This window comes from the organism of the source record quoted next, assembly GCF_019968955.1.
Source record: "MAG: Porospora cf. gigantea A chromosome Unknown PgA_NODE_609_length_14036_cov_390.595, whole genome shotgun sequence".
NCBI classification, from domain to species: domain Eukaryota; phylum Apicomplexa; class Conoidasida; order Eugregarinorida; family Porosporidae; genus Porospora; species Porospora cf. gigantea A.
In genome coordinates this window covers 1-14,036 of record NW_027151797.1, presented here as the reverse complement: position 1 = coordinate 14,036, position 14,036 = coordinate 1, and the positions used below count along the sequence as shown (strand labels likewise).

Below are 14,036 nucleotides of genomic sequence, written 5' to 3'. Positions count from 1 at the left end.
CCAGTGGTGTTTACAGTTCTGAGCACATCGCGATGGACAGCGGAAGTCACAGATGGTACGTCTACTTTCAAGGTGCCCTACTCGCAACTTCGGGTGTTACCGGCAGCCGAGTCAGCCGGATACCCTGTGGAGATGGCTGATGATGAGACTGACTGTCTCGAGGATTACAAGAACCGTGAGGAGCTTCCCCAGAAGGGGAGTGTCGGCATCTAGCCGTTCTGTCCTCGAGTCTAGGATGTGTATCAGTGTGTTGGCATTACTTATTTCTGCATTGAAATACTAGAGCTATTAAAGCGGACGTATAAAGACACTAAACACGTTCACTCGAAACACTTTCACAATCAACCAAACCTAAGTATTTTAGATCACAGAGTATTTTAGATACTCAGTGTGATGTACTGTTTTATTGCATTCTTTGGCTTATTGCTTGGCAACACATAACATTAGTAACATGGCAACAGTTGTTGAAACAGTCGTTGAATCATTCCTACTGTCTTTTGGCATTCTCTTAACGTCTGAAGGACGAAAGAATGAATGTAAACAAGCCATATTCGTAACAGATGAAGCATTGCATTTAGTTCCTTCGTCTTTTGGAGCGGCGCGTTCTACAGCCGTTCTGTCCACAGCGGCGCTTACTTCCACGCTTCTTTTGAGGCTTCCTTACTATACCCGCGCCAGAGTCAGCGGGCCCAGAGACAGTGGGGGAAACAATCCTCAAAAGGGTCTCCAAAATCGCAAGATCCACAACCGTGGGCTTAATGTGAATTGACGTCGTGACGTCTAAATCTTGTGTCCCTCTGCCCTCGGTCTCCACATCTTCGCTGGTTTCAGCAAGAGACCGCCTTGACATCTTGAACAGGCTGGAAAGAAGTGTGTGTAGCATGGCGACATCTGCATTTGTCGGCTTGATGCGAAGGTCTGCAGGCAAATCGATGTCCTGTTCGTCTCGAGACGGTCCAGCAAGGGTACCTCCGTTCAAATGGTCGTAACCCTCGGCTCCGTCATCGAGGAGGCTAACACGTGACTTATCAGTAGGAGCGTAAAAAAGAGTCTTGATCCATTTGAGTAAAATACTCTGGAACCCCGGATTCATTGTCGGCATGTGCGCTACGGGCAGCATGCTCGCCAATGTCTCCAGCTCTCGATCATCAGCCGACTGAATCAGGTGTTTCAGCGTCTCGATCGGCTCATTAATATATCTCTCATCCGAAAGTAACCTGTTGTCCAACCCTACAAGGGTCAACAGCTTTTCCCGCAGGCAACCGTCAATGGGTGCGGGGTTAATGTGAAGAAGGCCAGTCAGCAGATCGTTCATAGCGTCGTACCCAACCGCATGGCCCGGCTGGCCAGCAAGCGGTTTCATGTGCTGGTTCTCTGCCCCTGAGCCGCGAAGCCCGAGGTCGCTGTAAGCGTTAGCAGAACACAACAGTAAAGCATTAGACACAAATCGCATTCTTGATACTGCATTAAACTCTATCCTGCTCAGATATGATTTTGCGGGGCTTCATGAAAGAACACTCAGCAGGAAATGGCCTGCCTCGTTATCGAGCCTGCTCTCACTCCAGTTTCTAAGTCACCTCCCGTTTCTCGATAGGTTTGTTTTGACGCGTCGTGGCGTGAGGTGTTGAGGCTTCAAAAACCTTCAAGTGTATCTGCTTAATGGAGGCTCAAACGCGCAGTGGCCATTTCGTAGCTGAGTATATTCAACTTGAAAGACTCAATTGGGGCAATTTGATGCTCCAGCCACACGCATCACTTGGGTTGGTCTCCTCTGTTCGCCTAGCAATAATCGGAGTCTCGGTTTCTCCAGCGCTGTTGGAAGCGCTGCGCGTGCACTGCTCTACTATTGACATCGTTCCCCTTTCAACACGTATGGATGACTCATATTGCATAACGCAGCCGAAGTTCCTATCAGCGTTGCTTGGGTGACTCAAGAGGACTCTCGTGGGCTTCTTAGCGATTGCTGGCACCAACCCTGCTGCTTTCGACAGATACACGGGGCGCTCGTCGTGCAGAAACAGCTCGCTGATACTAGCAAATATGGGGAGATGGTGTCTGTACCTATTGTATTACGAAGAGGAACGTGTCGATCGGAAACGCTTTCGAAGGAGTTCCTCCCAGATCTGCGCGAATCCGTTAAGAAACTCCACTCAGACGTTTTAAAGAGCTTGCAGCTGACCGCACAGTCTCCTGGCGCGAGCCTGACGCGAGATCTTGGAGAGAAGGGGGCCAAATTCAACGCGGAGGTCAAGCGCGCACATGCCCGTCTGTGTTTGGGAAGTCCCAGTCGGGCGCTGCAGCTCTGCGAGAAGCTGTTCGAATTTTGCCAGAAGGACACCCTCGACACGATGTGGGTGGCGTGGGCTCTGAAGGTACACGCGGCGGCTATCAAAGCTACGGCGGAGGCTGCGGAAGGCGAGGTTCGAGGTGACTCGGAGTCGCCTGGGTTGCTCTCCACGTTCTACCATCCCCGTAAGCAACTCTCCGATGATTACGTCTCTGATCAAGTTATGGCCAAGCTGAACTTGGCGCGCACAGCCCATGGCAAGAGTTCTGAAGACAAAGCTATTACCTTCACCATCGAGACCACTCTCATGATCGCCAGGGAATTCGTGTGTCTCTCACGCTATCTGCCAGCAGTCACTGAACTCACGGGTGTTTCCAGCCCCGACGTGGTGGCTGTCCTTAACAACCAGGACAGCATCGCTCTCTTATGCGCTACGGCCCTCTTGTTTCAACAAATGCACATGCATCGCAAGGCGGCTTTCACTTTCTTTAGAGCGGCTCTTACATCCGCCGAGAGGGGTTCGTGGAGCACAGGGTTGCAAATGGTCCGACAATCCCTTCCGTGGTACTCTATGGGCTTCCTTGACGCTCCTGTCCAAGGCCACCCCGACACCTTGGTGGAGCTGTTGGGCATCGCGAAGCACGCCGTGCTCGAGATGGGCAACCTGCTACCTGAGCCGTGGCATGAAGAAAGGCTGGCTCTGGCTGATGACTCAAACCTGATGTCTGCGGCTATGTATCGGCATCTACAGTCGCACGGAAATAAGGTTCGATTCATGAGACCTTCAGCCGCAAGGCCTAGACACATGTGGCCTCGGATACAGGCGAACACGTTGGAGTTACTCCGTCGATGTGCCGAGAAGTGCCAGGATAGGGCCAGGATGGCGCTATGCAGCACCACGGCCTTGTCGATTCTAAGCTCGGTGACCACTTCGGAGCAGCAAACCGCCATGATAACCTGGGTCTTTAACTCCGTGAGGGATAATTTGCACCACGAAGTCGCAATGAGACCGGGATTGGTGATAGGTGGTCCCGCTGGACCTATCGGCTGCGTGGCTGACAGCACTCTTGGGTACTGCTTACCGTGTCCTGTTATCGCCGACTTGCGAGTCGAACCCTCCAGGGCCCTGTCGTCGCCGGTGCTGGCAGAGAAACTGGGGTACCATCCACGTGTAACCACCCACACCAGAAAAGCCCCCAAGTCGCCCGTAAGACGGCTGGATTCTGATGTACTCATGTTCAACCCCTTCAATCGGCAGATGTCGATGAAGCCGACGGAGGAGGTGCTGTGGGTGGCAGGCGAGCCCCAAACGGTTATGCTGACGCTTGATTACCCGCTGATGGAACCAGCCACTGTTGACTCCGTCCGATGCTGCGTATGCGGTGAAGGTGGCAAGGACGCTGAGTGTCATCCAGTGACCACCGTCCTGTCGTCGCCTCGGCAAGTTTTAAGTCTGACAGTGCTACCGAAAGTTCCAGGGGAAGTTGTGGTGTTCGGTGTCAAGATGCAGGTTGCAAACGTTAGAGGAATGCAAGGGTACCTGCCTGACAGCCCGGAATTGCGGTCTTACCTCGTGGATCCTTCAGTAGGCCCTCCAACGGACGGCGCAGCCAGAGCCCGTGTCTTGCCACCCCAGCCTGTGCTAAGCATCGACGTATCTCGAGACCCCTCCGATTTCAATCAACCTCTGGATACTACGCTATGGGGACCCCAACAAGGTACATTCTATCTATGGATCGCCAACAAAAGTTCGCAGTTCATCGGGTCGATCGACACATCAATCAGGGCTGATGGATGCACACAAGAGCTAGCAGCCACGCCACCACCCAGTAGCCTAGCTGTGGGTGAAAGCTGCGTGGTGCAATTCACAGTGACGGCTAGGTCTGATGCTGTCAAATGCATGATCGTAGTGCAGTGGTCGGTGAGTAAGACATCGCCGATCTACCGAGAGGTTCAGGTTCCCCTGGATCTCACAGTGAGACCTGGATTAATTCAGCGTCTGGGAGGTCTGAGCCTGCTACCTGTCCACGCATTTGACGTGCTCTCATGTACCCGCTACGCGGTTCGTCAAGCCCCATTCAGTGTGCAGGTAATGAACACGTTAGAGGCGGTTTTGATGGCCCACCTGCCTCCGATTAATTCTGACGCGCCAATAGTTAGGATTCTGTTGGACCTGGGTAACGATGCCGACGTGGCTTTCAACCTGGCTCTGAGGAGGGAAGGCGTTGATATCTCTTCCTTTACCTTGCCGGCGATGGCAGGCTGCACACGTTGGGTCGTTCCTGTAAGTCGGGTAAAGCAGAACGAGTCACTGACCGAATACTGGTCGCGTTTCCGACTCCACTGGTCAACTCAAGGGGTCGATCGTGGCACTGTGGACCTGGAGGACCTTAAGCAGCAAGCGGGCGTCCACCTGACGGAAGCTCTGCTTTACGAGTCCCCCTTCACTTTCAAGATATCGGTGACCCAAGGCGGCTCGTTTTGGGAGTGGAACGGGGAATGCATCCAGCTGGCCGTGGATGAAGATATAATGTGCGAAGTGGAGGTTACGCGGAACGAGGCGGGTGAGCCGATGCACGTTCTCGCGTTGCCGTTGGGTTTGTCGTGGCACTGCGGAACAGACGCAAAGAACTTCTGGAATCTTGGGTCGCTCGAGATGAGTTCGAAGACGAAGAAAGCTGTGGTCAGAGTCGTTGTCAAAGGCAGACTGGAGGGCAGCGGTCAGCTGATCTTTGGCGTTGTTGCATCAGGATCTTTGACGTGGCACCGCCGACGAATGGCCATCACAACGATCTCTAGTCCCTCGACTCCACCACGAAGCGCGTGAAGAGCTCGTTGAATGTTGATTCGAACCTTTGTCGGCGAACCGAACGCATGGAGGCGCTTTCATCAGGGGACGATCGAATGCTCGCGATCTCAGTTGATACGGCTGTTAGCAGCGGCGCCACGTCCTTCCCTACGGACTCGCACAGATTCTTGTAGATGGCCGTGGCTACCTGCCCTCTCGACGCCAACAGGAGTAAGGCTGCAGATAAGGACTCGGACGTCTGTGACAGGTCCGAAGGCAGCTTCGACATGGAGAGCGTCTCCTTGATTATGTCCTCGCAAAGTCTGGCAGCCTGAAGGTCAAGCGCTCCAATGGTCGTTTCAGGTTGCATTTTCAGGTCCGAAGCGGGTGGGGATAGGACGATTTCGTCTGCATCGTTGCTCTGCGAAGCTTCTCACCAAATACGAATGTCATAGCATTCTTGAATCCGTAGGTTGCAAGAAATCGTGTCTTAGACGGAGTTCGCGAACTACGACTCACCAGACGGAACACCTCGAAAAATTCGGAGAGTTGCCCTGGCGTCAGGCCGCGGAAGAGAGCAGGGACACTGTGATCTGAAAGTGTCGAAAACACAGGTATGATGAGAACGCACAGGCTGCATGGTAAGAATCCTTCTCGCTTACGGTTGATCCCGATCGTTAGACACTTCCACCGCATCCAGTGAACGAAGTACAGGCATCATGAGACCAACGGTGTTGACCGCCAAATCTTCTCCCCATCCGGCCTCCAGACCTTGCTTCAGAATCTGGAAGATAACAGCCACGTTTTCGCTTAACCCCGTGTCCATTGTCGCGGCTCGCTCCTTTCCGTGTTTTTGAGCGAAAGCGCCGACAGCAGACGACGTAGCCGAAAGTATCCGAGTTCGTGTGGCACCACCTACGTAGGGAGCGCAGTACTCCACGAAAACAAAGAGGAGGCGGAAGACCTCCACAGTCAACTCGTCTGTGTACAATACGTAGGATTGCACCAGGCGGGAGCAGGTAGTGAGGATGTCCGCTGACACGCCATCAGTCTCCCCAAATGACTGAAAAACCCACAACAGGAAGTTCGAGCGTAGCATCTGGTCTAAGTTCCGCCCTTGCTCCCCCAGTGCCTCGGAAAAGAGACCAGTGCCGTACACAGCACTGGTCATGGCTCCTGTGACGAGACCGCTGACGAAGCTGAGAAGTCGAGACAGCAGCACCACGTTCTGCCCGTCGGCAGTAACAGTGCTGGCCTGCACAGTGGCTTGCAGCAGCGGCGTCCACATCTGCAGCAGCTTCATTTGTCGTTGACCTGATAAGTCCAGACTCTCAAGAGTACCAGACCGATGAAAACCTGATGATTCGAAAGACTTCGCCAAGCCTCGAATGTGCTCCGAGGGCGACACGGATGACCCGAACGCGAAGGCCAGGTTAACTAGGGGCTTGTGAGGCGGGATGCGAGCGGAGGGGGCCATCAGAGAGTCACATAGATGAAGCATTAACCTCTGGAAACTGGCGCAGTCCCATGCAGCAACTACAGTAGGACTGTCAGACGCGGCAAGCAACTTCACGCCAAACGATGCACCCTCGGCCAGGCCCGTCTCGGTGGTGAATGTCGTAACAACAGTTGTCAGCACGTCTAGTATGGACTCCAACATCTGGGGTCCTAGTTCTAAGCTGGTCAACTTAGGGAATTGGGGATACTTCACGAATTGCATGACGTACGTGACAGAGAACCGACATAGGAAGAGAATCACGGCCTCCAGCAGGCACGGAGAGGACAAACCCCGGCACTCCTCGTGGGCTAGACCCAGAAAAAAGGACACCAGCCCAATGATGCTGTCCTCCATGGCTGGACTGAACGCCTTCGGGATCCGGCACATGGGGTGAAAGGGATTGCTGATATCCTGCGGCAGCTCAACCAGGAAGTGAGCACTGAACAGAGCCAGCAGGCTTACTTTATCAAGTTGAGCGTCGCGCGCCTGACCAACTGCGTTGCCTTGGCGCATTTCCGAAACCCCAGCATTCAGCTCTGTCATTAAGCAATGCCAACTGGCTGTGGGGTCAGCCCAAGCGATGGTCGCAACCCACCTCAGTACCATATGTGCACGGCTGTTCTTGTCGTACCATTGCCGGTCGTACGCTATCACCTCGTCCTCGTCGTCGGCGTCTTCCACCTGAACAATCAGGAGATGCCTCTGGAGAAACACCTGAACAACCTTCGCTGCCTCAGATTGAATGGCCGGCCATGTAGACGGTTTCGTTTCCATAGCTAAAACCTTGACCGTCAGACGACTCCAAGCTTCCAAGACCGAATCCAATGAGTTCAAAATCGTCAAGTCTTCGGTGAAGTTGTCTAGCAACAAGAACAGCAGCCGAGAGAGGAGAGGAACGACATCAGCGGCGGATGTCTCCAGCATTTTGGGGGTCAACACCTCCGGATTGGAGAGGATGTTGGCCAGACAGAGGCATAGATCGGACAGCTCAAGAACGGCCATATCTGGTGGCAGGGTTGAGCTTGCACAGACCGAGTTGATTAATGAGCCAACCACATTGAGCAACGGGGCGTGTACGGCCTCCAACGCATTCATGCCAACGAGCTTGGCTGCTCGAAACTTGCACAGGCGCCCTAGCAAAGAGCGGAGCCGGGCGAGAAGATCAAAAGCGGCCGGTGACCTCTCCGATGAGGCCTGTTGTCTGGAGGCGAGGTAGAGAGAGCACACCACTTCAAAGAGAGAGGGTCCAGCTTCAGGGAAAAATAGGGTGCGAAAGCTGGAGGGTGGCGATATCCACGTATCGACGGCGGCTAGCGCGCGGATGGGTGAGAAGTTCCAGTTGAGGAACACATCCAGAACAGCGATGAGACTGAGTTGCGTCTCTCTGCTTTGTTGCGGTCGGTGAAGACCCGACATGGCAGCTGCAACAGCCACAGGTAGAATGGAGTTTGCGACAAACCGCTTCATACTTTGGTGCTGAGATAGTTTCACACCTAGTCGACCCAGTCCATCAGTGCTGTTTACTGCAAGCAGGAATTGGTTCACCAGTCGACCCACCGCATCAGTCGGCTGCCCTACCATTGTTTGCTCTGAGAGCTGCTGCACGAGTTCGCATGACAGGGTTTCAAACGTTTTGTTGGGTCGACAGAGACCTTTCTGCAGTAGACGTGCGCAGCAAAATGCGACAGCGTTGGCAGCGAACTCCGGAAATCTCTCTGTGCGTGCACTGCTCGCCACAAGAGAAGACGCAAGCCTGAGCATGTCCGCATCTACGTCCAGCCCTGATTTCTCTGCATCGATCCACTTTCCCATGCAGGCCTCCCGAACCACCCAGGCACCGAAGAACACAGCCGAAGAGACATCTGACGATCCAATCGCTTCCATTCCAATCGCGATTCCCTCGGGATTCCCCAGCAGCTGTTGCAGCATTGCTTCGGCCTCTGGCCTCTCGCTGGAAGCGGACATGGCGGCTTCACAAACCTGTTCGAAGTCGCTCAGACCCATTAATTTCACCTTTAGATCGAGGATCACTCCTAGGGCGTGACGTGGCCCTGTGGGGAAAGACGCATCCCTTATGAGTAACAACGATCTAGCCCTCACAGGGTAGCATGACACTCGCGCCTACACTCCAATCGGTTCAAACACACATTACGAACCGCGCTACTCCTGCTTCTTGCTGAGCTTGGCAATGGCCTCAGTGCGCTCCACAGTAGGCGGGTGGTCGTAATTCCACCACGCATACCACTTGTCGAAGACTCGAGGCGACTTGTTCTGTTTCTCCAGCGCCTCCAGAGCTTTCACAAGCTGCTCCCCACGGCCCGTACGTACAGCAAATGCGTCAGCTTCGAACTCGAAGCGCCTGGTGAGCATCGTGATCGACTGGTTGAGGAGTGTATTCATCGGAGAGTACAGAGCGCTGAAGAGCACAAACCCGATGACCACCGGAAATGTGTCATCGAAATAGCCAAAGGAGTGGAACATGGGCTGATTGTCTCGAACCAAACCGTAGAGGAAGAAGGTCGCGAACAGATTGACGAACACAAAGTTCACTTGAATGAAGGTGTGCCAGTGCCGCCAGTGCCCGATCTCATGCGCTAGCACAGCCACTATTTGCTCATGTGGAAGCTCGAGTAGGGTGTCATAGATTACGATCCGCTTGGCTTTCCAGAAGCCGTAGAAGTAAGCGTTGGAATGGGAGGAGCGAATGGAGCTGTCGACTTGGTACAGCCGCGTCAGAGGGAAGTCAAACTCTGCGGCCATGCTCTCTATCTTGAGTTTCAACTCCGTATCCTGGAGTGGTTCGTATTTGTTGAAAAGAGGAGCAATGACAGTCGGATACAGCAGCATCATGCAGAGGATGAAGACAACGGAGAAGATCCAAACATAGATGTAAAATGTAGGACCTCCCCAGCGGATGAGCTTGATTATGGCCCAAGTAAGGGGGGCGCCAATGACGACTTGAAGGCAGAAGGACTTCATCGTGTCGCTGAAGAACAATGACAGTGTCTTTTTGTTGAATCCATGCTTCTCCTCCAAGACGAAATCATAGTAGAAATCGAAGGTAAGGGTCTCTAATAAATCAAACGGTGTCTTCAAAGCGAAGAAGATGAGCGTTTGAGAGTACTCACCGGTGGCCCAGGAAGATTGACCTGCTAATGACCACATAGCAGGGTACAAGTATAGCCAGAAGTAGAACTCGACTGCAAGCATAACTGCTGCCTTTGTCATGCGGAATATCATCTTGTCCAGGGCGTACTCGCAGCCCTCCTTGTCCTTCGTGGAGCCAGAAGTCAAGGTGCGTTCATACGTCCGCTTCTGCCGCAGGTTTAAGTACTGCTCGAGAGCGAACAGGAGCGACTCGAACCCCAGTGCTAGAGGTAGGTACATACAATTGTTAGAATTTGGGGTTACATCACGGTCTCTTGGGGGTCTCTCATACGAATCTCAGGACGAGTTCCAGCACGTCGAAAAGAGGAAAGTCCTTAGCTTCAGTCGATGCTTTTATTATCTCCTCCAAGCGAACTCCATTCTCGAGTTTCAGCAAGTCAGCACTCCCTCGACCTTTACGAATACCTCCAACGATAATGAGACTAAGCATGTCTGGAAGGAGTTCCATGCGATGAGCGAATAAACGAGGCACGGACCCCTTAGTAAACCGGCTTAGCCATTTCTGCATGATGTTCTTGGGCCTCTTCTCTGGATGCATGAAAGACCCAGTTAAGGCGGCGACATCTATCACGGTGACCGAGCCAACAGCGTGGTCCTTCTGGTTCCGACCGCCATACAAAATCCATAGGTGGCCCCTGAGTACACCTGCATGCCAGTACCTCGGAGGGAGATGGAGCCCGACCTTCACCCAACGAGAGCGCGCGCCGCTCTCCAGTGAGCCGGTGATGTCGAGGAAAAAAAAGTCGTCCAGAATGTCCACACCGTTACGGCGCAGGCCGCCATACATGAACAGCCGCACACCTCGACGCGTCTGATACAAACAGGCAGCGTAGAATCCCCGGCTGCAAGGTCCATCGTCGCGGTCCTCGACTGGAAGCTTGCGCCAGTCCAGTATTGTGAGGTCGTACAGCCACACCTCCTTGCTGAACGAGGCCACTCCTTGTCCGGCAGCGGCAGGCAAAGCCTGAAGCCCTCCCAGTACAAGAAGGTACTCCACGCCATCGAACACAAAAGAGAACAGGTGCTCTGCGTGTTGGGGACCAGATGTCAGCACTGAAAACGGGTCCGGCGGAGATAGACAAGACCATTTTCCCAGGGCCGTGTCGTAGCACCACAGATCGTTGAGGTGTTCAGTCTGGGGCGACAGCGGATTTGACTGGAGTACCACCACAGAAGTGGCATCCGCATCCTCATCACCTTCTATAGGCACCTCCACGACGTCGTCGAAGCCGATGGTAGTGGCCGTCGTTACCAAATCCATGAATGACCGACCGGCAGCGCGGTTGGACGTTTGATAAGCTGGGCGGCACCTCGACACCAATCGTAGGGTCTGGTGACCATATCCTCCATAGAGGAACAGCATTCTATGGTCTGTGTTGTACTGACGGCCAGCCACTCACTTCGGCTAGCACACATCTTGGCATGGCCCCGCGGTGCAGGCCAGCAAGGTTTCTGGCGTTCCTCGACCACCTCCTTGCAGACTTTGCCATCGACCAGTCGTAATCTGAAAAGAGCACTGGTGACCGCTGCTTGCTGGGACATGGTGGGAGTGCCGCCGAACACATAGATGGAGGACTCCTCTGGCTCTTCTGGCGGCCCATGCTCGCCCAATGAACGCAAGGTGTCCACATCACAAATCTGTTCCGTTATCGCCGCGCTTGTGAGTCTTCCAAGACGCACTCGCTGACTTAGTGGGTCTGGAAACGCTCCCGCCTCTCCTGACGCCTTTTTAGGCGTTACTGTCGAAGCAACACACGACGCATGTCGTATAAGATGCAGCCAAGACGAACTCGTGGGCATCAAACTGATTTTGTACAAAAAGATCATAATTTGGGACGAGAGTGGCATGCAGCGGCTCACAGTTGGGGTTGGGAGGATTCGGTATTCCACGCAACCTTCATTAAACAGGATTTAATTCGAAGATTCGCGTGATATGGTTTCGAAATACCCCATCCGGGCCCGTGACTGGAACGCACACAGACGTGCGGATGACGGCGCCATCAGTGTCCAGAGGAAGTTTGTCCGAACACAACTTCACAGGTAGGATAAAGGGATGTACGGGAGACAACAGATCTGAAGGGGGCACTCACTCACCTGATGATGTCACAGCTGAGCCCACTCAGGATGACATGTCTGACGAGGATCCTGTGGATGTGGTTCCCGACGAGGGCTCACACAAAAGTGGCCGATCCACGACGTCTGGTGTATCTGGTGCAGGCAGCGAGGATCCTGACAAGATCGAGCATAAACTGGTTCTGACGGGAGAGTTTGAGGACGACTACGACAGTGACGCCGTCGAAATCTATGACGGGCACTTCACGTATTATCGGTGGGTAGTTCAGGTTTTCTGGTGCCGTACTTACGTTTCGCAGGAAAAAAAGCCCGAAAGAGGTTCGTTGGGAGATCATGCGCGAGAAGGGCCCTGACAACTTCCTGGGCTGGTTGTTCTACGTCTGCTTGCTAGGCCCCGAGCCAGGACCCGTGCCCGATCCTAATGAACCGAACCCGTACCGAAATGAGAGGCCTAAACGATACAGTGTCAAACGGCGCCTGTTGCCATACTCAGTGGGACAGCGGAGGGATCGGGCGAAGGAGAGACCCATGAAGGAGATGAAGGAGAAGGAAAGTTTCCATGAAGAGGAGATCATTACGGAACCAGCGAAAAAACCGTACAAGCAAAAGGTGTTTGAGGCGGTGGCTGGGGAGGATGGTACACTGCAGGGTGATAAGGTGGTCGCATTGGCTCAGCATTTGGTGAGGGAATGGTCGATTGGTTATTCAGGGCGCCGCACCAGACAGAGTCACAAGGGAGCAAGCAGAAGCTGGGGCGCCTAAGGACATCATGGAATTCTACAGGTATGTACACGAAGCAAAAGACCCCATGGACACTGTGGAGGATCTCTCCGAGCTCTTCAAGCCTTTCGACCGCGATGCGAGCGGGACAGTGTCAGATTTTGCTGTTCGGGCTTTCTTGGAGTCGTTAGGAGACGACACCCTCGACAAGGGTTCTGTCGATCGCGTTATCTCTCGGTACTCCCGTAAGGGTCGGGTGAATTACAAGGAGATGCTCTCCGAGATGCTCACGACAGCCCCTGCCAAGGATCACCTCTCCAAGCTGGGTGTAGAGGAACCCGACCTGTATGAGGAGTACAAACCCGCTGTTTGACTAATGGCATATCTGACTAATGACGTATCTAGGGAAGCATAGCAGTTAGTAGAGCAGAGTGCGACGTTTTACTAAGGGACTAGGGTTGGCTGTGCAACTAAATGGCACGTTAGAACGTAGGAGAGTAGGAGACTACTGGTACGGATGTGCTCGAGAGGCGTGCGTCGTAGGCTGGTCGTATGGTGTTTGGCTGTATGGGGGTACTGGGCCGTACGGAAGGGTTGCATAGGGCACAGAGGGCTGCATATACGTTCCAGGAGCGTATGTCTGACCGAACGGAAGCTGGGCATAAGCAGCCTGAGCGTAAGCAGCCTGCCCTCCATAAGGACCTTGAGCGTAAGGGTTGTAGTACTGGGGATAGTAGTGGAGCCATTCAGGTCTGAATACAGGCTGCTCCTGCTGTCGTCGGGCTCGGGACCGCGCCTCCGCAGGCCTAATATCCACGCGGTCGTTGGGAGTAACCATGTGAGTTCGACTGAGGAGACATCGTCTCGCTGAATCGTCCTCTGTAAACAGAACGAAACCGAATCCCCTGGACCTCCCTAGGGTTCCGTCGCATGTAGGCATTCTGAGAATAGTAACGTCCTCAACAGGTCCGAACCTCGAGAAGTAGCATTCCACTTGAACCTCGCTCAACGCGGGGTTTAGTCCGCCAACAAATATCTTCCGAGGGAGGCTTTCGCAGTCTGTCTGCAGACGGCGGATATTAACGACCCTGCCTCCGATAACGTGCCGAGACGCGAAGATGGCTCGGAACGCCTCCTGTTTCTCCATGGTCACAAAGCCAAAGCCTCGACGAACGCCCGTATTTGCGTCTACAACTACCTTAGTCGCTGAAACTTGGCCGAAGTTGGTAAAATAGGATATCAGGTCCGCCTCTTGGACAGAAGGGCCCAAACCGCCCACGAAAAACTTGCTGAATCACGTTGGACACAAGTACTCACTACTCTGGGGGTACTTCTGCCTGCGGGTTTGCAAAGGGGTCTTCGCATCTGATGACTGGAGGGGCCCCTTCCGCATGATCTGCCAAAAGGGTTAGCTCAGCCATGTCGTCTTGAGGTGTCCGAGGTCCAGACTCTATTGATGATCCCTTGTGGTAGTCGGTGCCCAGGCTGTCGTCATTCGTGTC

General features: G+C 53.8%; 7 protein-coding genes across 12 annotated transcripts; 2 read left to right on the top strand and 5 right to left on the bottom strand.

The window, feature by feature from the left end:
• Nucleotides 1–574: 574 nt before the first annotated feature.
• Nucleotides 575–1,453, bottom strand: KVP18_002774 (uncharacterized protein; the record flags this gene model as incomplete). The annotated part of the gene is made up of 1 exon (XM_067953949.1): nt 575–1,453. One exon carries the CDS (start codon nt 1,451–1,453, stop codon nt 575–577), a length of 879 nt encoding a protein of 292 aa, XP_067807384.1.
• Nucleotides 1,454–1,734: 281 nt separating this feature from the next.
• Nucleotides 1,735–5,114, top strand: KVP18_002773 (uncharacterized protein; the record flags this gene model as incomplete). Of its 2 annotated transcripts, XM_067953948.1 has the most annotated exons (3): nt 1,735–1,870; nt 1,900–4,851; nt 4,994–5,016. In XM_067953948.1, the coding sequence occupies 3 exons, from the start codon at nt 1,735–1,737 to the stop codon at nt 5,014–5,016; spliced, it is 3,111 nt and encodes a 1,036-aa protein (XP_067807383.1). The 2 variants fall into 2 exon arrangements, with proteins under 2 accessions (XP_067807383.1, XP_067807382.1); XM_067953947.1 differs by lacking the exon at nt 1,735–1,870 and having other exon boundaries at nt 2,049–5,114.
• Nucleotides 5,083–8,577, bottom strand: KVP18_002772 (uncharacterized protein; the record flags this gene model as incomplete). 2 transcript variants are annotated; one of them, XM_067953945.1, is made up of 3 exons in its annotated part: nt 5,083–5,483; nt 5,513–5,709; nt 5,738–8,577. In XM_067953945.1, the coding sequence occupies 3 exons, from the start codon at nt 8,575–8,577 to the stop codon at nt 5,083–5,085; spliced, it is 3,438 nt and encodes a 1,145-aa protein (XP_067807380.1). The 2 variants fall into 2 exon arrangements, with proteins under 2 accessions (XP_067807380.1, XP_067807381.1); XM_067953946.1 differs by lacking the exons at nt 5,083–5,483; nt 5,513–5,709 and having other exon boundaries at nt 5,734–8,577.
• Nucleotides 8,578–8,733: 156 nt separating this feature from the next.
• On the bottom strand, nt 8,734–9,960 carry KVP18_002775 (uncharacterized protein; the record flags this gene model as incomplete). Its single annotated transcript, XM_067953950.1, has 1 exon — nt 8,734–9,960. The coding sequence occupies one exon, from the start codon at nt 9,958–9,960 to the stop codon at nt 8,734–8,736; it is 1,227 nt and encodes a 408-aa protein (XP_067807385.1).
• Nucleotides 9,961–10,006: 46 nt separating this feature from the next.
• On the bottom strand, nt 10,007–11,157 carry KVP18_002777 (uncharacterized protein; the record flags this gene model as incomplete). Of its 2 annotated transcripts, XM_067953955.1 has the most annotated exons (2): nt 10,007–11,112; nt 11,142–11,157. In XM_067953955.1, 2 exons carry the CDS (start codon nt 11,155–11,157, stop codon nt 10,007–10,009), a joined length of 1,122 nt encoding a protein of 373 aa, XP_067807389.1. The 2 variants fall into 2 exon arrangements, with proteins under 2 accessions (XP_067807389.1, XP_067807388.1); XM_067953954.1 differs by lacking the exon at nt 11,142–11,157 and having other exon boundaries at nt 10,007–11,002.
• Nucleotides 11,158–11,729: 572 nt separating this feature from the next.
• KVP18_002778 (uncharacterized protein) lies at nt 11,730–12,907 on the top strand (the record flags this gene model as incomplete). 2 transcript variants are annotated; one of them, XM_067953956.1, is made up of 3 exons in its annotated part: nt 11,730–12,070; nt 12,114–12,495; nt 12,524–12,907. In XM_067953956.1, the coding sequence occupies 3 exons, from the start codon at nt 11,730–11,732 to the stop codon at nt 12,905–12,907; spliced, it is 1,107 nt and encodes a 368-aa protein (XP_067807390.1). The 2 variants fall into 2 exon arrangements, with proteins under 2 accessions (XP_067807390.1, XP_067807391.1); XM_067953957.1 differs by having other exon boundaries at nt 11,871–12,070.
• A 132-nt stretch (nt 12,908–13,039) lies between these two features.
• Nucleotides 13,040–14,036, bottom strand: KVP18_002776 (uncharacterized protein; the record flags this gene model as incomplete). Of its 2 annotated transcripts, XM_067953952.1 has the most annotated exons (2): nt 13,040–13,823; nt 13,852–14,036. In XM_067953952.1, coding segments are annotated over 2 exons (969 nt in total), but the record flags the coding sequence as incomplete, so codon positions are not given. The 2 variants fall into 2 exon arrangements, with proteins under 2 accessions (XP_067807387.1, XP_067807386.1); XM_067953951.1 differs by lacking the exon at nt 13,852–14,036 and having other exon boundaries at nt 13,040–13,681.